Source organism: Antedon bifida, chromosome 4 (genome assembly GCF_963402885.1).
Source record: "Antedon bifida chromosome 4, ecAntBifi1.1, whole genome shotgun sequence".
NCBI classification, from domain to species: domain Eukaryota; kingdom Metazoa; phylum Echinodermata; class Crinoidea; order Comatulida; family Antedonidae; genus Antedon; species Antedon bifida.
Window position 1 is genome coordinate 15,262,768 of NC_136229.1, and position 24,160 is coordinate 15,286,927.

The following is a 24,160-nucleotide window of genomic DNA, read 5'->3' on the forward strand; positions in this document are numbered from 1 at the left end:
TTAAGGTACTGTACTGTTAAAAATGTCTTTGTGAAAAATTCTACATCTATTATTGAACATACAGTATTACAGTATAACGATTACTGTATTTTGGAAATTTGTTGTATTGAGAGCACACTAATTTACTGTATGCATCTAGATAGATAGAAATCCATTCTGAGAGAGAAACAACAAACTATTGAGCAAAAATAAATTTTAAATACATACTGTATGCAAGTTCTCTGTTTTAAATACAAAGTATTAGAAATATTGCTACTACTGTATATTGTGTTGACTGTTTGATTGCTATAGTATTATCATCAAGGAATCATTAAATAAGTTTTTTTTTTCAAAAATCATTCATCATTTTGGCACCTTATCGCTTTTTTTAGAAACTAGTTTCCATATCTTTGTTACTATAGTGTGATGATATGCTTTCATTTGTACATGACATTGTTTCAATCAATAGATAATAATACCATCATTACATACATCATTCTTGTTGTTGATTAGTATTCTGTACATATTATTGTAAATTGAAATTTATAATAAGTATGTTTCCATTGGCTAAAAAAGTATTCCTACAGTAGCTGAAGTTTGATCCACCCTACGAAGTGAACTTGATTTAAAGTAATGTATGGTAATGATGTTTAACTGTTGAGGGTATTTTTCTAGTTGCAACAGGTAAAATGTGACATCTTTTAAAGTACTGTAGATTTTATCCACTTGTTTGTAGTATGTACTGTAAATTTCTAATTGACAGCATTGCAATTCTGATTTACAGGTACTTGCCATCAAATATATTGTGCAGCATTTTACAGAGTATCAATAAACAACCCTGACTGTGACCTTTAACCTTTTGTTACCAGACTTTTTGAAAGAGAATTTTAGGATTATGAGAATTAGCCAGGTGTTAATGTGTTATGTGATAATTTGAGATCAAAGAGTTCAACCATATTGTAACACTCTTTTTTGAAGGAGACTGTGTACAGTACAGTAGGCCTACTGTAGTAATACAATTTAAGTACTGTGTAATATTCATCCTCTGTTTAACTGTAAGTAATATAGTAATAAGTACTGTGTAATAATCATCCTCTGTTTAACTGGAAACTGAGGACATTTATTATAGTAACCCACTTGAGCACCATGGCAACGCCTACAACAATCATGATCGGCACACAGGAAGACAATTTCAAACGATATAATAAATAAGTATTACAATTTTAGTTTTACCAAATGTTGCACACTGTACATTGAGGATGAGGAAATAAATAAAAAACAAACAAATAAAGTTGACCTACGGTTTAATTAATCCATCTCTTTTGATTGGTCAAATCATTTGCGTTGCGCTTAGGTCGTTGTGTTGTGGGAACCAAGCTTTAGGCAGCGGGGGAGATAATAAAACATATCTAAGTTATATCACACAGCTCAAACTCCTAATTTTTCGCATTGCAGTCCGGTTATTATTATGTGCCATATTTCTTTATATAACACCTAAATAAATTCCTGTCATTTGATTGGACGATTGTGGGTCACATGGCGTGCAATAGTACGCACTATTAAACGATCGTTTAATAGTACTTTTTGAAACATTTTTGTGTATGAAAAAAAAAAATCTAGTATACAAATTACTGTGAAATACAACAGCGCCACATGTCGTCTGGCCTCAGTTTCGTTTGTAAACACCAGCAGCAGATTTTTGTGTACGATTTGGAGAGATATATATGTACTAATTTCATTAAAAAAGACATTTAAATTGGCTTTACATCGTTTTTAGGATTTTGATTAATTAATGGGGACATCCCTACAAGACATAGAATCGTCGGAAAAAACATAATTAGCCTATATATGATTTCAGTTGCCTGTCGAAGTTTCATAATGCTGTCTTTCAGCCTAGGCCTAGCTAGTAGTAGGCATGTTAGTATTAGGCTAGGCCTAGGTGTTTTAGCCTTCCTAAGCCTAGGATTGTTTGGTCGTTTGTTGACATAATTAAAACTACAGTAGGTGCGTTTATAAAATCCATATAAATAATAATATTTAATAATTACTATTAAAAACCAAATGTTACTGTTTTAATCAATGTAAATTAAATGTAGGCATTGGCTAGGCCTACCTTTTATTTGATTCAAATGACAGGAATCTATTTAGATGTTATATAAAACAAATAATGAATGTTTTATATTCGTGTAATGGTACAAATAATGGCATTTGGTAAATGATGAAAGGTTAATATCAACTCGGCGTTGCCTCGTTGATATATAACCTTTCATCATTCACCTCATGCCATTATTTGTACCATTACACTCATAAACATTCATTATTTGTATACTATGCAATGCAGCCGTTTTTTCCCATATTGTTGAGTGATAAATGATATAATGAATTGTCTACTTTTAATTGGGTCTTAAAAAATGTCATTTATAATATTATTGCATTTTATTTGCCTGCATTAAATTTTACTGCATACTTATTTATCATTTAAATTCCTACATTATTGACGTCCTTTGTATTTTATGGTAATGAAATACCTTGAACTTTTAAACAGTTATCATGACATCATTTTTTAATAATTAATAATCCTTACAACACACAGAATATTATTGTTCTTTTGTTCATTTGTTTTGTGCGAGACAATTTATTTGCTAAATTACAATTGTATACATTCAAACATAGAGGACAATTATTTTCTCTATTATTCGAACAACCAGATAATAAAAGAAGATACAGTATGTTTTAGAATCATGTTAAAGTTATTCTACTGTGCAGTTACTGCAGTAACCACAGTACATTGTTTGTGTAGTGTTTGCTTTTAGTTCAATGTTTTAACGAAGAAGTTTACGAAGTACAGTAGTCACTGCAATACATGAAATACTGGTAAGTTTATCATCCACAGAACGCTTACTAAAATAAGTACATAAACATGCTTCAAAGAGTAAACAAAATGTAGTACTACAGTAACTGCACAGTATAATAATTTTCACATGGTCCCTTTACTGTAGCATGGTAAAGATTCTGTATCTTACTTTTCATTTTATATTGAATAAATAGTATCTCCCCTGTGCCTCAACCAAATATAGCAAGATTTTTTTTCTTCAACCAGTGTTATTTATAAATAATACTTATATTGCGTTTCAAGAAATCTGCTTGTAAACGTAAAGAAATGATGTTGCCTCTGGAAAAGGTTTTAAATTTGCAAATCGTTTAACAACAGTTCAAAAGTTGCTGCTGTGGAGGAGTTATCTTGTTTTACAACACCATTGATCATTAGGAGGATAATACCCGTAAGCAAGGGAAATGTAAAGAATTTAGTAATTACTCAATGTTCACTATCTGTAATCATTGTATTTAACCTTTTACTATGATTTATCGTTGTCTCAATACAGACCTTTTATTCGTAATATTATTTTATATGACACTATTCCAAATTGAATTTTTTATAAATGTAAGAAAAACTGATGATTTTATAGATGTTCCTATAAACTTTAGTTAATTTTCCATCTATTATTATTAGGATTTTTATGATGACATGCTATTGATTGGTTTATAATTTTATTATCTAAAAGCTTTATTGCTGTTACACCCAAACGAAAATTAATTAATAAAAGCATTAATATTTAATTGTATAGAAGTAATCCCTTCAGGTATTAAAGTCAGTGCAGGATTGAAACAATAATATTGTATTGTAAACCAACATAAATCACACGCTTTCATACTTTTTAAATTTTCATAATTTAACATTTTTGGTATTAGTTTTGCCATATACAGTACTTGGGATCAAGTTTTAAAATGGTTAGTCTCTGGTCCCTTATACATGTTGGATCTGAATGACTTTTTAATTAAACTGTACAGTTTAGTTGATTTTTTTTATGGCAAACTGGACGTTTAAACTTCATAGTATTTCAGTACATCCCAATTACAATAGCTAGTTAGATAGTACAGTAGTAAAGCTTCTCACCAATCTAGGATAGGGTATTTCTGTAAAATTGTTTTAGTTCGAAACAGCAGCCAATCTTTAGAATATGTGATAATAAACACAAACATCAGCAACAACTGCTTACAACCAATAAAGCGGAGGAGCCACTTAATGACTGTTTTCCAGTCCAGTAGCACTAGAGGCATTATACATTACGTCTTATTAATAACAATTAATGGATGGTTTGTCTGTAGGCGATGTCTTCTTGGACAAATATTCATTTTTTTTCTTTTCGAAAATGCAAATGATGTAAAAATTTCACACATCTCCTTGACCTTCCGTTGGCTTCATATTTGACTGATTTCAGTTTTGCGTGAATTATGGATTCGATTTTAACCATCGCGTGTCAGAAGACGAATTTGATTTAATATTTCATGGACTATAATGCTTAGTAACATGCTCGATGTGTAATACGGATATAAATCAAAATTAAGTAAATGTTTCAAATAATTTGACAATTTATCATTTTATGGATAACAATAATTGATATGTTTGTTATTGCATTACTACTATTAATGTAATACTATAATGTATGTAAATGTATGGCACTCACTGGGTTATAATTTTTCATCTAATAATTAATAGTAGTCTGCTATGAGATTAAATTTGTTTATTAAGTCGTCTACAGTACAGTCAATCTATGTGAAAGAAAAGAGCAAACAATATTTAATAGTATTAAAAAAAAGTGAATATTGATACAATTTAAAATATTAAGTTAAAGATAGACTACCACCATTGGCTCTTTGTTATTTTTTTGAATGGATGTGACTTCCAGAAAAAAATGGAAATTCTTTGTTTATGACGAAAGTAGAACTATAATATATTACTGTGATTTTTTTTAAAATGTAATAATTTTGTACTTTATAATTATTTATTATTTTCCTTGACTACTTTTTACTTTAGAGAAGCTACTGTAGTACAGTATTTTATGATAATACTGTACTTAATTAACAACATTTCCTCTTCACAACTATGCAGCTGTCGAGTCAAAAAGTCATTCTGTACATGCTCAGAAACATTAGCAAGTGTAGAAATGACTGTAAAGTAGTAGATTTTTGTGAGATGCATCGTGAAACCGAAAGGTCAATTTAAATCACTTTATACCCCCTTTAACGTTTCCTAGCAAAAATCAGGAGTTTACACACACTGGGGTGCATATCATACAAAACCCCCGCTTTGACACCCTGTTGTGTGTAAAATCTGGAACATTATAATTGCTATAAATAATGTGATGTGAAAAAGGGGCAATATGTAATGTTATTGTTAATACAAAAATGTATTACCTGTAGTCTTAATTGAATACTGTACAATTGGCTTAAATCATTGTTAAGTACATTTTTCACTGTCAATCATACAGTATGCCAGTCATTCACTTTATATCATCTTAAACTGATCAAATTATCTCTTACAATATCAACTTAGTGTAGTGTTAATTGACAATAAATATCAACATATATGTTGCTGTTACAGTTTAACCAGCGTGGCATTATTCCGTCCTATGGGAGACACTTCACTCTGCTGTATTCTCTATGCTTGGCTTGGTCTTTTGTTATTTTTGTTAGTCGTTTTGCTTCGGTGCTTTTGTTGTCCGTCTATTTTGTTGCTTTTCATGGAGCTTAATATGGTCTGTGGCCAGGCATGGTATAATTTCTTTTGTTGAACAACACTGTTGTTTAACTGTTTGGTTCTCGCTATCAAGAAATAATTCTACCATTTTGACTGTACTGTCATCATTTAAATGTGTAATGTTATACTAGTAACATTTCTAGAAGGTCTACTACATTGATTATCCCTAAGTACAATATGTCAATAATGTAGTCTGATAATATATTGCATGCCAGTACTGTATCAATTTTTTTAGCATTTTTAGGATAGCAAAATGTTATTTAACAAAAAATGAAAATCAATTCAAATTGTCTGATAGTATTTATTCTAGAAATCTACAGTACTTTCTAGAATTTTTGGATTTACAGTACTATAATATTATTCAATTTTATTAATAAAATTAAATATTTTTTCTATTCGTTTTTTTTTCAAAATAGAAAATAATTATACATACTGTATTAACCATAGGTTACTGTAGCCAACAGTTAAGACAACTATTTGGACATTTTATTAAAATACAGGCACAATTGCTGACTGTTGTAATGTACAGTAGCGCTTGTAAAACGAGTATATCTCTGTATGACATTTGACAACGTGGTGACTCTTTAAACATCAATTTATATTATACAGTATACTATCATTCATTGACTGAAGGCTTTCATAATTATAAAATTGTAAAGAATATATCTGATGTCACATGAATTGAAATTTGTACGTATTTAATTACATTTAGGTGTCAATCATTGTGCAGTTCATTTTACAATGAAATTGTTTTAATCTCATATGTAAAGTGATGTGCATCAATTGTCTATAAATTAAAAATAATAAGAAGTTGTTATTTTGATACTACTGTATGATATTTTTTTGGTCATTTTTTTCACAATATTATTAAATTATGAATTTTACAAAATATATTATACCATGGTTTGAAATTCACCCTACTGTATATGAATCATCGCTTGTGAGGTTAAACTTACGTCCTTGCGTTGAGTTCAAGTGTGAACCAAGCTATAGCTAGCCACAAAATAGACTGTATTTTGTAACTGCTGCATCCTAGTGTGAACCAAGCTTTAGCTAAGTCACGAAATAGACTGTATTTTGTAACTGCTGCATCCTAGTGTGAACCAAGCTTTAGCTAAGTCACAAAATAGACTGTATTTTGTAACTGCTGCATCCTAGTGTGAACCAAGCTTTAGCTAAGTCACGAAATAGACTATTTTGTAACTGCTGCATCCTAGTGTGAACCAAGCTATAGCTAGCCACAAAATAGACTGTATTTTGTAACTGCTGCATCCTAGTGTGAACCAAGCTATAGCTAGCTACAAAATAGACTGTATTTTGTAACTGCTGCATCCTAGTGTGAACCAAGCCAACTGCTGCATCCTAGTGTGAACCAAGCTTTAGCTAAGTCACGAAATAGACTGTGTAGTTTATATAACTACTGTATTGTAGGATAACCTGTACAGTAACTGTACATTGCGTCCTAGTGTGAAACCAAGCTTTACCTGAATAAACTGGCAAAACACCACTGTTGGTTTGTGTAATATAATAAGCTGTATTTTCAAGCAAAGGATTAATTGAATTTATAGGACAATAGTGTTGTGTTAGCCACCAGTAATACTACATTATTAATTATAGTACCATGTCACTATTTAACCTAAATCATTAAACTACCAGTATCTCTCAGAGTACAGTGACACAAATACAAATATTTTAACAAAATTGTTAATACATAATTAATCGCACTATGAATAATATTAAAATAATTTAGACATTAAGAACATGTGATCAAATGTTTCAACCATATTACATAGCTGCCGTGTTTAAAGTTAGTGCACACGTTTCTTTATTCCATACAGTACTGTATCATGTTTTTAATATTAATTTGTGAGTTTTGATTTGTCTATAGGAAGTTTCTCTATATTTCAAACACAGGGAAGACCAGTCTTGTGAATTATAATTTTGTTATTCAATATTCCGGATAATAAACTTCTAATTTCAATACACTACATCATTTTACAGTGCATTAGTGTCAGTTTCTGTATTGAACCCAGTGTTTACATTGTACAGTACTGTTGTAACTATACCATAGTCAAATACCCTTTTATACATTACCACTAGGCTGAGATACCTTGTCATCTCCACTAATTCTACTACATGACTGACATCTTGTATCGCTACAGGCAAGTTAATTACAGAAACCTCAATAATAGACTTGTTTGCGATAAGATCTAGCAATAGCAGTAAATACAGGAAGTGATCCATTGCTGTTAGGACAATCTATTGCTTCCAATCCAACGTGATCACCGTAGTTCTTTACAATACTGTACACACAAAGCATTATACTAACTAACTATAATAACTAAGCCCTACACTATCCCAGTAATCAAGTTTTGTTGTTATTCGACATACAAAAATGTTGCTTTAAATACAAATTCAAGTTTTTCTCTAAAAATAACAATCTTTTCACCACCATTTTAATTGAGTACCTACTGTATACAGTGTAATGGGATCTTGCCAGATTGAATATGTACACTCAATAATAATATCAAAATAATATTTTTTTCTGAAAATAATTTTTATATTGTAAAAATCAATTGATTCATAAACTAATTTTTTATAAGATGATTTAACCTTAAAATTATGCAACTTGTAGTATCAATATGGAATCGGAAAAAATTCCATAAATGTTATGAGATGAATAAAATTGTTGGCCTTGTAATGGAACAAGAGACAATTGGGCTACCATTTTGATAACGTGCGTATAGTGTTTAATGGATGTTAGCCGAGGTTGCCTTGTATTCTGGCATTAATATTATATTACATTTATTTTTGACACACTGTGTCTATGGAAGGCTTGAAACTGAAGATCATCATAATTAAATTTTGAAACAATTTAGTCATCAATCAATAAAATTATTTGTAATTTCTGCCACTGTGGTAGGTGTCATCATATTGTCTACAGAGAAACAAATAAACCTTTGCCCACTACTGTTAGTTGCTATACAAACATTAGCACTGTACAGCCAGTCTAGTCATTGTGCTAAAAACATTCTATGAATATTTGTACTGTACAATACAAAGTCTGCATGTTTAAACATTATGCCATTATTCTAAGGATTTATTTGATTATACATACAGTTAGTTACTGTAGATATACACAGAGAAAATGTTCATAAAAAAAATTATTACGTGCTGTACCAATCCTTTTTTACCAATAATATCAAAAATCCTTCTTTAAAATTGCATGAATATGTAATGATTTTTATCTAAAAATGCCCGAGTTATTCCTATATAAATTATGCACATAAACCTAGTAAGATTAAGTTAGAAATGATAATGTATTCTGCATACCGTAACTTGACAATAAATTTATGTAAGTATTAAAATTTGAAATATTAAACTTTATCCTTTAATTAATAATAAATATAAAATTGCTAGTCTTATTCCATGATTATATTAGTTTTTTCATTTATCAAATAAACTTTATTTATCAGTTAAAACAGTCTTGTCAAAATTCCCATTTCATGAATTGACATAGGCATCAAGTCATGAAAACTAAGTTTTATTACCTCACTCACAAAAGTGCATGTAATACTATCTGTGCTCTACCCAGCCAGGGAAAGCTAAGATTCAACTCGTTAGTAAGTTCTTTGAACACCCCTCTCCAATAATGGACTAGTCCGCCTATCATTCCATTACATGGGCATCCCCACTCCCCAAAAATACACTGTGATTGTTTCTTGGATGTGCACGCCCCTACATACTATTACAGTCAGCCAACATAAGGATTCAAAGGTCCCAAATTATTTTCCTAGTTGATAATTTTTAAGTGCAATTTGAAAAACAATAGTTTGCATTTTAATTGTTCCAAGTATAAACATTAAATTTGTATAATTTTCTTGAAGAATAATTATCAGATAATCATCAAACTATTTTGTAGGAATGTACATTTTAAAGCTGACTTTTATTACACAAAATCGGTTAACTACTATTCTATGAGATTCATAGTTGTGTAGTAATAATGCAAGTGCTAGATACAAGTTATTATTGAATCTGTTTATTTGCTGACAGCATCTGATATCACATGTTATTAACCCAACACATGCAGGGAAATGTGAAACGAAGCTATTTGAATTGGATGTACAGTAATTATCCGTTACATACTCAAATACCGACGTAGTCTGCAAAAATATGTACATTATGCTGTTACTTAAAAGCTGATAAAATGTTTTCTACTCATCATCTGTAAAAAAACTTTTAGTATTTTTTTGTAATATTTATTAAGGAATTTGTGAATATAGAAATAAATTTTTTGATGTAAGTTGTACATTATTGTAAACCATATAGCACTCCACAGTGGGACATATTGACATTACTACTACTTAAACTACAACTAATGTTGAGTACCTAGATAGAATTTTAAGAAATAGGTTGAATCCTGAAATGTTGCAAGAACCATGGAACATATACAGTAATATTAATAGGGTTATTTCCGTGTCAAATCAACCAAATTTAGAAAAAGTTCATGCGCAACAAACAAATAAGTTAGAATGAGTTTGAACTTGATTCCTATAGTATTACCAATACTGAGTTATAAGTTTCCCTAATCTCTACGAAATATTGAACTCCTCCGAAAAAAAAAAATGTTGTCATTAAATCTAAAAAAAGCACAGGAAAATGATTATATCACCACACTCTTTTGACAAATGAATTATCATAAAAAAAAATTAATTAACCGTAACAAAGACTTTATAGTTTATTACTGTAATTTTAATTGCTCTTTTATAATTAATAGCCATTTGTTCGTTTCTCTCTAAAAAACCTAATTTTTGAATAATTTATTTATTTTGTTCCATATGTGAATGTGAAATGTGTTTTTTAAAACACCAGAGAGAACATCTTGCTATAAGTTTAAATGAGTTTTTTGTCACTGGAGGATTAACACGTCAATATTTTTTGATACGTTGTACTTCAACATATAAATTATCTTTCATCTCTTCGTCGTCGTTGTATGATTTTTGTATTTGCTCATGCAACCTATATGCTACTTGAACATTTTTAATCTAAAACTTGTATGGAAACACGCCATATTTAGATTTTTTTTTTACTTTTTTGAGATATTACAACTTGCATTGCTGTGTGTTATTGAAAATTGTTTGCGAAGATTCATTTTCAAAGTGATTGTTTTTTCCCATTATGTTGCCATCAATGACATTGAATTATTTTAATCCTCATATAACATTTTAACTTATTAATACAAAGAAATCCTTGGATGCCAATATACATCAGTATATTACAGGAAATGTTAAGATTAATAAAATAAGCAGCGACTCTCTTACACTTCAGTATGTTGAGCTCGTAGTGAAATATTAATAAGGACATCTAAGAAAATCTTTATTGCAAAAAATGATAAAGTGATTTAAGAAGTATCAACAGCAACAAGACCTGTAAAGGGCAGTATAAGCATCAACAGGGGAAATATTAGCATCAACAAGGGCAGCAATATTGGCAACAGAAACAAGGGCAGTATTAGCTTCAACAAGGCAGTATTAGCACCAAAAAAGGGTAGCAACATTGGCAACAAAAACAAGGCAGTATTAGCACCAAAAAGGGCAGCAACATTGGCAACAGAAACAAGGCAGTATTTGCACCAACAAGGGCAGTATTACTGTAGGACCAAAAAGGGCAGCAACATTGGCAACAGAAACAAGGCAGTATTAGCACCAACAAGGGCAGTATTACTGTAGGACCAAAAAGGGCAGCAACATTGGTAACAGAAACAAGGCAGTATTAGCACCAACAAGGGCAGTATTACTTTAGCACCAAAAAGGGCAGCAACATTGGTAACAGAAACAAGGCAGTATTAGCACCAACAAGGGCAGTATTACTTTAGCACCAAAAAGGGCAGCAACATTGGCAACAGAAACAGGGCAGTAATAGCACCAACAGGGGCAGTATTAGCTCCAAAAAGGGCAGTAACATTGGCAACAGAAACAAGGGCAATATTAGCATCAACAAGGGAGTATTACTATATCGGTATATCTTTATTCAAAAAGAGTCAAATGACACAAACAGCCGATGGCTGAAACCGTAGTCGTACAAGGGCAGTAACTTTGGCAACAGAAATAAGGGCAGTATAAGTACCAACAAGGGCAGCAAATTGGTAACATTATCACCAATAATGACACTGTCATTGCAACACCAACAGACAACAGTCAGCAAAAAGTGTATGAAATCAAATTTACCAATAAACTAATTCTTATAAAATGTTATTTAATTTGTATTTGTATCCAGGCAAGCATACATTCAGTATTTTTATCTATTTAAATAAGAAGAAAATGAATGGCTAATTTCAGCAAATACTATACTGTGTCTATTGATCAATCCTGATTAAAAGTTGTGCCATGAATTTCACCTCAAGTCATTTTAATCTTCTCGAAAGGAAATTATTCCTCATTCCCTACTAGCATTTGTTGCCTAGCAACTGCCGTACCATACCTTGAGGTATCATTCCAAGACAAATTGCTATTTGATGCAGTGTCTTTAGAATTGTGCAATGAAATCTTAAATCGAATCGTCGTAAATACGGCGGCGACGGACAGCATATCGTGTCCACCACCTGCTTCATAATCAATACACTTTTATGTTTCATGCTCTGAGTTATGATGTATTCCATTACTAAGTAAGTAAAAGCCCATTAAACACTTTACTACTGTGCTTGCTGGTCTGTGATGAGTGGCTTTTAGAGGTGTTAAAATACGGTACAGAAAGTTTGCATTAAGGAGGGGAATCTAGAGATCCAAGGGGTCTAGAGATCCAAAGGAGAGGGGGTGGTTTCTGGCCATATTTTACAATGCAAAATAATGATCTGAAACTATATTGTTCTATGAAGCTGTCCGATCAGAACAGCGAAACTGTCAAAGTTAGTTTACATACTAATTGTTGGTTTGGAAAAAAGAACACTTATTACTACAAACCAGATGAACATTTTCAATCATATATAGTTCTATGTTCTGCAACGGCCCACAACCACAGGGGCGGATCCCGCATTATAGATTAAGGGGCTAAATATTTCATAAATGATAGAAACAATCCGATGGGTTGCTGAAAAATAAAAATAGTCATTACTTTATTTTAAAAATCCGCGCCTGAATCACACCTCCCGCTTGGATTCCTGTAGACTCTCTCTAATGCAAACTTTCTGCATCCATATTATTTCTACATCTAAACCATGGGTTGTCCATTTTACTAATTAAATTTTACTACTGAAGGTGAACAATCCTGAGGTATAGGTACTGTACAGCACGATAACAGAGTATGATAAATGATATTGCTTTGTTAATGATACTATTATTTTAATATTAATAAATTGTGTATAAAGTTAAAATGATTTGATTACATATAGTATATTAATGGTAGGATTTGTGGATAAAAATATTAAAATTATTGAGGATGCTTCACAATCATTATTTTTAATGTACAGGTTTTTCTCATTATCTGTTTCAGACAAAGCAGTAATTTTTCATAAGTAATTTATTGCATAGTATTATTAATCATTAACTCACAAAACACAATGAATGACTGGTTTTCTCATCACTTTCATGTACTGTATTGCTACGCCCAGTGCACTTGTGTACTAAAATAGATATTTAAATAGAATGAATACATTGTATTAGTCTAGGTTCTAGACGGAGTTTTGACTTAATAATACTTAATAGTAAAAAGATAAATATTTTGGCACATATGGCATTTCATACGTGTACTACTTGAGCTTTTAAAATTATCAGACAAAAGCCGAGATGCTGAAACGCCGACTGGTGTACTAACGTAAAAGAATAATATAATAACTACAGACTTAGGGCAAGTCTAACACTGTATATCCGATCTCTATTTTTTCTTACTCTCTTTAAGAATTTACAGACAGAAATAATAATTGAAATTTGTAAAAATGTAAAGCCACAGTAACGTGTCAACAACCAGAAATGTCCTAGTTTCACAATTTATGTTTTCATAGTAAATACTTAAACTTCACCAGCTATTGAATTCTTTTTAATACAATAATTACATTTAACGCCGTGCATGCAACATAATATTTTCCATCTACTCAATCAGAAACACTGTATCGACAAACTAGATAGTGCCAAAAACCGTATACAATTGATTTTCTGCAATCCGATTTGTAACCCATTAGATTGAATGAATTTCCCTTTAGGTCAGTGAATAAATGGTGTTTTGACAAGTATATAATGATTGTGCAAAGAGTAAGTTAATGATAATGATATTTTCACTGCTAGGTCCTTAGAATAATTTTCATTACCATGACAATTTCTGTTTAATAGGAATAATAGAATATTATTATTAAGTATAAGATTATTATATTTTCCACTGCTATCTTTTAGCAAGTAATACTCCTCTTTCTGAATTATAACACTACGCAGTTTTTAAAGGAAATTTTCAATCAATATGTTCTTCAAAATATAATTTAGGCCTACATTGACCCTGGTAGACTTTACCTGTAGTTACACCATAGGGGAGTACTCCATGATTGCACACTTGTACAGTCCTGTAGCAAGCATTAAGCTTAGTTCCCACACTAGGACGCGAACCCAATGTGAGTTGACCAATCACGATGCGATGGATAATCCGACCTGTTGCTTGTGATTGGCCAATTCACTTGCATTGCACTTGCGCCCTTGTGTTGCGTCCTAGTGGGAACCAAGCTTAAAATTTCACCAATATTTGGTAAGAAATTAATAATATGAATATAAATTGGCCAGGAAATGTATATATATGTATTTCTGTACTTATTTTTCAAACATTGTATTGTACTTTACAATATACATTTTGCCTTTGTTTGATGATTAAATATTCAACATTAATATTCAACCAACCTAGATTATTTGCACAGAATGAATTACATTTTTAATTACTAATACTATGTGTAATAATTAGTAAACTGTTATCCATACAGCTACACTATCATGGTTGTGTTTACACCATCATCTTTTATGTACCTTGCTGCAACAGCAGCATATAGCATTGTGTTTAACGCAATAAAAACCATGGTAATCAATGAATTAAAAAAAAACAATAAACGAGCTATCCGCGACTGAATGAATTTACAAAGAAGTAGTATAGTACCAGGTTCGTGACCAATTATTTTAATTTTATATCAAAAACAATCAATATGTATGCATGAATTGATAGCAACATGCGTGATAGTAACAAAAGAGGAAATTGTTGCTTGTGTAACAATACAACAGCTTTACTACCAGCGATGCAGCTCAATATGAGATTAATGTCTGTTTTGATCAGTGAAATATTAGGCTACAACAACCTATAAAACAGAACATTGTGTTTTTATTATTGATTGCTCTTTATAAATAGATAATACATGCTCTTGTAAACCATCTCAAAAGTAGCTTAACACAATTTTTATTAAACATTTTTTTTTTCATGTCAGGGATTGACATTTTTGTTTTTTAATGAGGAACTTTATTGTTAGTATAGTGATTGTGATGTACAGACATAAGAATAGAATGATAGTTTAAAAGTTCTATCACAACTTGGAATGCTTGATGGCTGTGATTATTATTATGGAAATTAATTATGTCAAATTTATTTTTACTATTATGACCATTAAGAAAATGTATACCTCTGGTATAATCCCACCTATTTAGAATACAAAATTGGGCCTCCTTTGAGGGGTGGGTCTATACGGAGAAAGCCTGGTTCATGAAAGCATTTCTTGTAAAAACTCATCTGAACTCGCTAGAGTGAGACCTACATCCAGATCAAAAGTCAATACTGGGACTATACCCAGGGTTATGCCTGTTTACTAAATCAGACATAAAGTAGGGAGTGGGATTAGACCCGAAGTGGGATTATACCCGAGGATATGGTAATTAATAGCAACATTTGTGGCTCCAAAATTTTAAACTAAACAATTATGTTTTGTTTGTCCATCCCTCTATTCAATTTAATACCAGTTTCTAAACTTTAAAAACAAATGACTTAGATATTCTAAACTTCAGAAATAAATATAGGCCTACATTATACCAGCATTTACAGATGTAATACTTTGTTGCCGATCATCCATGAAAAGCTTTAATACAGTGCATAATAGTATCATGGAATAGTTAGTTTACATACGTACAAATGGTAAATATAAATTATGCTTTAAATTTTTGAAAACATATTGATCTTGTCATCTCATATAATAAATTGGAAACACAGTCTTCTTTTGAAAAAAGTAAATTGTTTTGAATTGTATAATGATTTATTTGGACCTTGAATAAAAAAAAAAGAAATGAAAATATTTTATTATCATGGTATAAATTATTATGATGTTGTTGGAGTCATCTTCCTCAATTTAATTGTTTTTTTAGTATCAATAAAGTATGTTGTGTTTATCAGTAAATTGACCATACTTTGTTGTATTGAATAGTAGTGTTATGAATAAAATGATAGACGAGCTGCAATAAGTATTCATCTCATCTATAATTTTAATACACAATACTAAAAGTGTCATTAATGAGTTTTAATATGACAACAACCTACAGTATGAACTGGATTTTTAAAAAAACTTGGTGCGGGGGAAATAAGTTTTAAAAGATAAATTGCTTTTAAGGTTTGGTACTTGGTAGATGAAAATAAACTTGGTAGGAGTGCCTTGAAATAAACTGGGATAATAGGCGACTCCGCCCTTTAGAAAGCTAACTCCACCCATTGTTTAGCTGACTCTACACATTGTGTAGCTGACGCCACCCATTGTGTCGCCGACTCCACCTAGCAAATTACAACAAACACTATATCTCTCATAAAATATTTCTTCATCTCTTTATGATTTTGTATTTTATCTTTTGTTGTGGAGTTTACCATTTTTACATTTTCTTTGTTTTCTTTTTTTGTGTTATGTGAGAAGACCCTGGACAATTTAGTTTTGTTCTAAATAATTCCAGGTCTCAAAATTGTTTAAAATCTTTTAATTCTGATCCTTTGATGTTGGTTCTCCATAGTAATACTTCTATTTGAGTAAACAAAGGCAATCAGTGATGACATCCTACTGTGAAGACAGCCTGAAGCCTAGAGAGCTACCAAATCATGTGTGGCTGCCAATTATAACAAGTTGTATTAGCCACTAATCTGCTGATTCATATAGGATCTTTTTTTAACCCTGCATACTTCTATTTTTGTATAGAAAATGATTGAATGTGTATGCGTAATCTGCACTGAAAATATGAGTTGAATATAGGTTACGTTTCTTTTTATTGAGTGAATAGAATCACTTGTATAGCATTTGTTAACCACTGATTGTTAATTATGCCGATCTGTGGGATATTTTTCTTTTTTGTAAGGTTCTATTTTTGTAAAGAAAGTGATTTAAATGTGTATAATACATTATGTCATTGTCAAAGTATGATAGTAGATAATTGTTGTGCTTCCTACTGACTATGTATCTAAAATTGCAGAATAAATGTAATTTTTCCCTTCACATGTACAGTAAATCCAAATCCAAGAGTTGTTGAATTTCGATCACTGTGTAGCCTTTTCAATAATACAGTACATAATAACAATAATAACATTCAAATGAAAGTAGTCTGTTTATTGTTTTACTGTATTACTGTATATAACAAATATACCATCTTTTTCTGTTTGGTTTTCATATAATTGCTAAATGTACAGTACCTGTGGTAGAACATAGTTAATTTGAGTTTGGGGTCAGTTTGGTGCAAAGTTCTATAATTGGTATTCTAAAAATGTTTATTTAGAACCTCTAGGGTTTTTAGTTAACAGCTGAACTGATGACAATTGGCCTAGGACATGCAAGGCTGCTAACATTTCAAGTTGCTTTTGAAAGCCTAGACACTGATTAAAACCATTAGCTTTAGGCCTAGAATTGTTTTTGTCCTATTTAGACCAATAAAAATCCTTAATCCTGATAAGTGGTTATCATGCGGGATACACTTGCAACTTTTAGTTTGTTCTTTGTATGTTAAACTTGCTTTGTGAATAAAGCTGAGGTACTTCACATTAGTTTTGCTGGTTATGACTTATATGTACAGTACTGTATGTTGCCATGGGTCCTGTTTCTGCTGTATAAAAATAAATTAACCCCATTTTCATGGAAGCAGAAATAGTTAATTTTTTTAGTAACCAGTTAAATGGTGGTGCAAAAACACCCATTCAATACGCTAACATTTCTGACCACAGGAAAGAGTACCACAAAAGAGCAGGGCTGAGATTATGCTAGAAAAAATATTGACTGAGAGATATCAGATGAGAGAGTAAAATAAATAAAGTTATTACTGCAGTTACTGCAGTCATGGATAGCTATTGTATACTGTTCATTTTCAACTTGATTGATGCATTTTTTTGTCTTGTAAATTTCCAAATCATTTTTCTTTTAAATACACAATTGCATACTTAAAAGTTCTCAAGTAGATTCATTCATAGCATTCACAAACAATATATCATAACTCAATTATCAAAATTATCATCAGTATACCTTTGCAGAAAAATATAGATCGGTTTTTCCCCATTATTTTTTAGATATGATAATTTATTGATGTGCTTTTGGAATAGGTATAGAAATTATTGAAAGATGTGGACATATCACTATTAACAATTACAGTTATTACAATAAAAGGAAGTGAACTGTATATTGTGGTCCTAGTTTTTAATTCTACAATTTGTTGCAAATTCCGTACGAAATTGTTCCCAAATGCATGTAGATTTAAATTGTTGTTGCTGTACACCGTTACGGACATTTACAATATTGTACCATGACAATTACGCTTTCATTTTTATTAAAGAAAAGTAATAACATATTTTGAAATAGAGTTGCATAATTTGGAAATTCAGTTGGACCCAGTTCTGACTGCGTTTTATTATTTTGTTGAAAGAATAATTTGTGGACCGTTTTATTATCTTAAAAATTCTTGGCAATAAAAACACAATTTCACTGAATTTATAATACTTGTTGATTCAATATTTCTGGTTTTAAATTTCATATGTAAGGGAAATTGAATCCATCTTTTTCCTTTCCCTAATCTTGTATTCTTCCACAGTGCTTCAATTAAGACTTTTTGGTTTTTTTTTCTTTACAAATCCATCATGTTTAATTATAAATTTTTTATATTTTTAATTCCAGATAACCAGCCTTTTATTAGAATCCACCCTGAAGACAATATAATAGTAGAGGGCAATCGAGAAACATTAAGTTGCGTGGCAGCGGGTGATCCACCATTAGTATACTCCTGGCAGAAAAACGGCCAAGATATAGACAACCCAAATACCAACAAAGATGTGTTATCGTTATCGTCGGCAAGTCGGAGCGATAAAGGAGTTTATCGATGTTTGGTGTCCAATAATATTGGAACTATTATTAGTAAAGGTGCTCAAGTTGATGTAGCTTGTAAGTATATTCAGATATTGTACAGCTTTATTGTATGGCACGCCAAACGTATAATATTATTAAAGTATTCAGACATTGTACAGCTATATTATATGGCACGCCAACAGCTTTCTTGTATGGCACGCCAAAATGTCATGTGGACAAATTTACCTGTTGATTTGAAGAACAAGGATGTTTATATATGTTCATATCTCAAACTTAACTACTGTATCACCTTTGCAGTTTAAACTGATTGCTTTGTATTTGTTTTTATTTACCATATTTATTCAAATAAATGCCGCCTTGAATACAACCCCTCCAAGACACTTATATATCTATTGCCACATTCATTTTCTGAGCTCCTAATATTAACTTTATGTTCTCTCCCCTTCCCCATGGGCCTTCGTTTGAATTTAAGGGAGATTGAGGCGGAAACACAAAGTTGAGTGCAAAGACATTTTTGATAAATGGATGAATGTTGCAATTGACAGACAAGTGTCTTGGAGTTGGCAATTATTCTGTTCAATTCTGTCGGACTTATTCAGAATCCTGTCGCTGCTAGTTCTATACACTAGAATAAGATTAATTCAAGTCAACATGAAAACTACCGACACTAGTTATGTCATTCTGAAATCATGTCGCAAGGGTGATGTAAGCCTAGTTTAATGTAGCTGTGTTTGATGTCAAATCATTTTACATTCCAAAGTATTTAATTGGATGATACACTTGAATGTTATAGTACAGCCTAAAAATACTTCAGTCTCTTGATTTAATTTTTTTTTATGGAAAATGTTTGTCAATCGGGAGCATTGAATTCTGCGATGACCTAGGACTTGTGGTGTCATATGGAGACACTATTTGCATACTAGTACGTTGAATTTGATCAAGTCGTCTGACTGGGCAATTGGATTATGTTTGTCACAGACATACGCATTTGAATGGGTCTTTATTTGGTGTTCATCGTAACAAATCCATTTCAGAGCTCGACAACGGCTTTGACAGTAAATGCATAGTTTCATCTTAGTCCTAGGTCATTTAAATCGAAAGCTCCCTATGTTAAAGGAAAGGAACACCCTGGGCTAAATGTGCCACTGTGCTTATAGATAAATGTAATAAAAACATGATTACAATGGTTCAAGGTACAATAGTAAGCAATTTAGTTAAAAAATAAACTTTTAAACGACAACATATCGGAAATTGAACAGCGCCATTTTGACAGGTTAAGAGCAATTATGTGACGTCAGATTAGGTGGACGCATTCAAGCAAATCCAAGCGTCCATCGTCTTAGTACAGTATTTCAATATGGAAGTGCGGGATATAACCATAAATAAAATCAATTAAATAGCCTAACATACTTAATATTTTCGGAATATGGCTTGGAGTTTTTATAATTCAGAAAATTTGGAACCAGAATATATAGAAAGGGAGTTAGTTTTGCATCGTGCTGATGAGGAAAAAAGAACATTCTCGAGCATAACAAGCCGTCGAAGAATGGCGTACTTGCGGCCAGTGTATCTGTACTGTATGCCTTACACTAGGCCTAGAACTCGTGTTGAACAAAAATAAAGTAGACACTGCATCGTCAACCAACAGCCTCCGTTTGGAAGGTTTGTCAGTTAATTCCCCTACCAAATCCCGTTTGAAACAGCTAGGCAATAAAAGTAACAATAGATTAACAATAGCTGAAAGATTTACGAATTGGCTTGCAGAAGAAAAGATCGATCGAAGGTTTGTTTACCAAGTCAGCGCATGCTCATACCGTGTCATCGCCGTCCTGCATGACCGCATGTCGCGTTATTAGCCAATCATATTAGCTTATTCGCTTAGCCAATAGAAGCGCCGAATGCAACCGCGAATCTTAAAATGTTCGTCGGCCGTATCTGACGTCACAAACAGGCTGCCATGAGCACAAGATGGCGATTTTCAAATGTCTTGAAAACAACTTTAAAATCCTGTTTACTAGAAAACTACAAATCCGATTTAAACATAAATTGTTCTGAATATTAAGTTGGTAGGGTTACTTTTATAATAGTTAGGTAAAATATTAGGTTGTTCCTTTCCTTTAAATTTGATACAAATCAAATACTGATGATGAATGATGCGCTGTAGTTGTACTGTCATCAAAATGTTGTAAACAGGTCATTAATCAAGCTAATCAGACTAATTTATGCAGAGCAATGTGCATGTGATGATATTTACAGTACTCTTTAATATCCTTATGGCAGGCTACTGTATGTACTGTATATATTAAAGGATTATTGGATATAAATGTACTAGACCAATTACAATTCATGTCAATGTCATATCAAAGGGTACTGGTACATACCCCTATTAAGGGACAACTTTAAGACCTACAGTAGTGTCCATTGATTTTGCATTTCACCAGAATAGAAGCTGACTGTGTTTAAACATTTTGTTACCTCAACTTTTTCAATAAAATATGAACTCCTGTAAAACCACACTTAACATCTGTATGCCAGCCCAAGGCCAGTTGTGGCTTGAAAGTTGACTCAGGGAGAAGTAAAATAATTCTCCTGGTGGTAGACTGTAGTTAAATATAATTTTTTTTTTAAAATAAATCAAGCTCACTATGGGATTGTTGCTTCTGGGAGGAAATAAGTTTAAGTGTGAATATATTTACCTCATTTTTCTGTGTAGAATATTAAAACCCAATTTCATATTTTAAATGATGTTCTCAAAAAGACATTAAAAGACCTAATCAATCAGTACTGTAGATTTGATCCATCCCTTGAAGCAAGGATCAGTCTATATTGCTGTATAATATGTCAATACTAAAATCAGGGTTCTCAAATATAGGGAACATCATTACTTTGGGATTTTAGCCTAATTACGGACGTACAGAAGTGAATAAAATACTATGGAAAATACGTACAAACTATGGACAAGTCCTGATTGAGGACTAAAATGATTGGAAACCCAGGCAAAAATGCAATAATTATGGACTATTAATCAACATCCCACAGAAAGCTCTGCTTGATCTTGGTTTTATCAGACCATACATTTTAAAATTTTCTATTTTTACTACTGAAATTTTGTTATCAAGACTAGTGACTACTGAAATTAATTAATTGCAATTGGATGACTGTTAAATTAAGAGATACTTTCTGTATAGAAAATCTTTAAAAAACTTGTTCACATTCTTAAAAGTGAAAATGAAGCTATAAAACTACTTGCTTCAATAAAACCTTTCCATTGTGATTCTGTTCCTTTCAACAACATGTCTAGAATTACTCTGAAATAAGACACTTTCTTTGGTTGTTTACATTCCTTATGGGATTCATAGAACAACAAGTCATTGATGACTCCATCAAAAAGATCATTTTAGGTCAAAGAATGTCACATAATTCACAATTGACAGGAGGTGAAACTATACCTTACCTAGGTTCATCATCAAGTTTAACAATCCATTATACTTATAGTAGAGGCTACAGGTAAAAAATTAAATAGACCAAATCAGACATTCACAAAGAAGATGAATAATGTACACCACCATAATGCGATTTTTTTTTTGTAATTTTTCATAAAGAGAATAATGTATTAAATGACTCGGCTGACAAATGTATACTTTTGGAGACAACATCACGTCTATATTTAGCTTTTAGGATTACTGACATTGGCAACAAATGTTGATTAAATTTTAAATTAGTAACAAACAGAAAATAGATTTAATATTGTACTGTGTACATAAAACAAATACCACAGACAACAATATTATAAACCAAAAAGAAACAAAAATTGATATATTGTGCATTGTAAAGGTTAAATGAAACAATTTTATTTAATTACTATCAAGGGAGATGTTAAATTACAAAATGAATCAGCATGTTCACATTGTATAATATAGTTTTTATTGTGAATGAGGAAAATTAATATCCCAAATGACATTTTGACATTTTATGCTCTACTGTATATTAAAATTAAAAGTAATTTAAAAGATGTAAAATGTATAAAAAGGTAAAATCTAAAAGCAAGTGATTAAATTCCAAGACCATAATTCAAGAATATCATTTTTATGGTACATTAAAAACGAATGGAATTTAAAAATGGAAAATTTGACATTTGGTTAAAAAAAATTATGATTTGCAGTATATATATATATATATTTTTTTTTAAACATAAAAAAAACTCATCATTCACAGCATTGTGTTTGTGAAGGACTAAAGTTTATGCATTCAAATCCAACAAGCTGGATATAATGTGACAGTTTGTACTACGGCAAACAATTTCCAAAATGACACTTTTTATTCAGAATTTGTTGTATGATTTATATTGTAGGCTGGTTATTGATCTCTCAAAAGTGTTCATATACTGGCATGGTACAGAACAGCTATTTATTTTATATGTTGTTATGATTTATAGTTTTATTTTTTTGTTCTATTTTCAGATATTGATGATTTTCAAACAAGTTCTCAATCTGTGTCTGTAGTTGAGGGTAATGCTATTGTTCTGACTTGCCCAGAAATTGGTATGATTATTTTATTATTACCCCTTTACAGTATGTTAAATTACTACAAACAATTAAAACGATGATGCACGATTCTTGCTCTAAAGATGGATTGTGTACAATTGAAACATTTGGCTTGCCATAGCCTAGCTACCATTCATCTGACATGAAATTTTAAGATATTTAACACCAGTGACTATATAATACATTAACTATGCATTATTAGTAATTGTATACCTTTTTCTTACGATCATTCTAATGTTGATGTCAAGTATATCTTGTGACATCCAAGTGACAGTTGCCACTACATTGACCTAATAATGTCTTCTAGTTTATGCTATCCATATCACTGAAGCATCATCCCTAATACTTACATATTTTATATACTCAAACAAACGTGTCTGGCCACTTAACCCTTTTCACCCTATTTCTAAATGTGTGGTCCTACTGAACACTTTCAAATGTTACAACTACTGTAGTTTAAAGGGGGATTCTGGGTTTAAAATTGCTCTTAAATATCGTTTATTTATTAAATAAAAAATATTATAACAATATAGACATGTCAGAATGAAGAAGTAATAACGAGAAATTAAAAAATTAAATTTCATATACATTTTAGGGTAAATTCATGGAAAGTCTGTTTTTCAGCAGCTTAGGGAAGCTCATTAATATTCATGAGATATTCACAAAATCACGTCATCAGTGGATTCCAAACTCGCGACGTCATGTACGTTGTAT

The 24,160-nt window shown here is 31.3% G+C and overlaps 2 protein-coding genes across 4 annotated transcripts in view; one reads left to right on the top strand and one right to left on the bottom strand.

The window, feature by feature from the left end:
• The window catches only part of LOC144841351 (N-sulfoglucosamine sulfohydrolase-like), an 87,103-nt gene that overhangs the window by 7,388 nt on the left and 55,555 nt on the right, over positions 1–24,160 (bottom strand). The window lies entirely within an intron of this gene.
• The window catches only part of LOC144841337 (protein sidekick-2-like), an 85,144-nt gene that overhangs the window by 2,525 nt on the left and 58,459 nt on the right, over positions 1–24,160 (top strand). For all 3 annotated transcript variants that reach the window (XM_078697637.1, XM_078697638.1, XM_078697639.1), the window contains exons 3-4: positions 18,714–18,977; positions 23,363–23,443. In XM_078697637.1, coding sequence (XP_078553763.1) covers positions 18,714–18,977; positions 23,363–23,443 — 345 coding nt within the window. The remainder of the gene's footprint in view (positions 1–18,713; positions 18,978–23,362; positions 23,444–24,160) is intronic.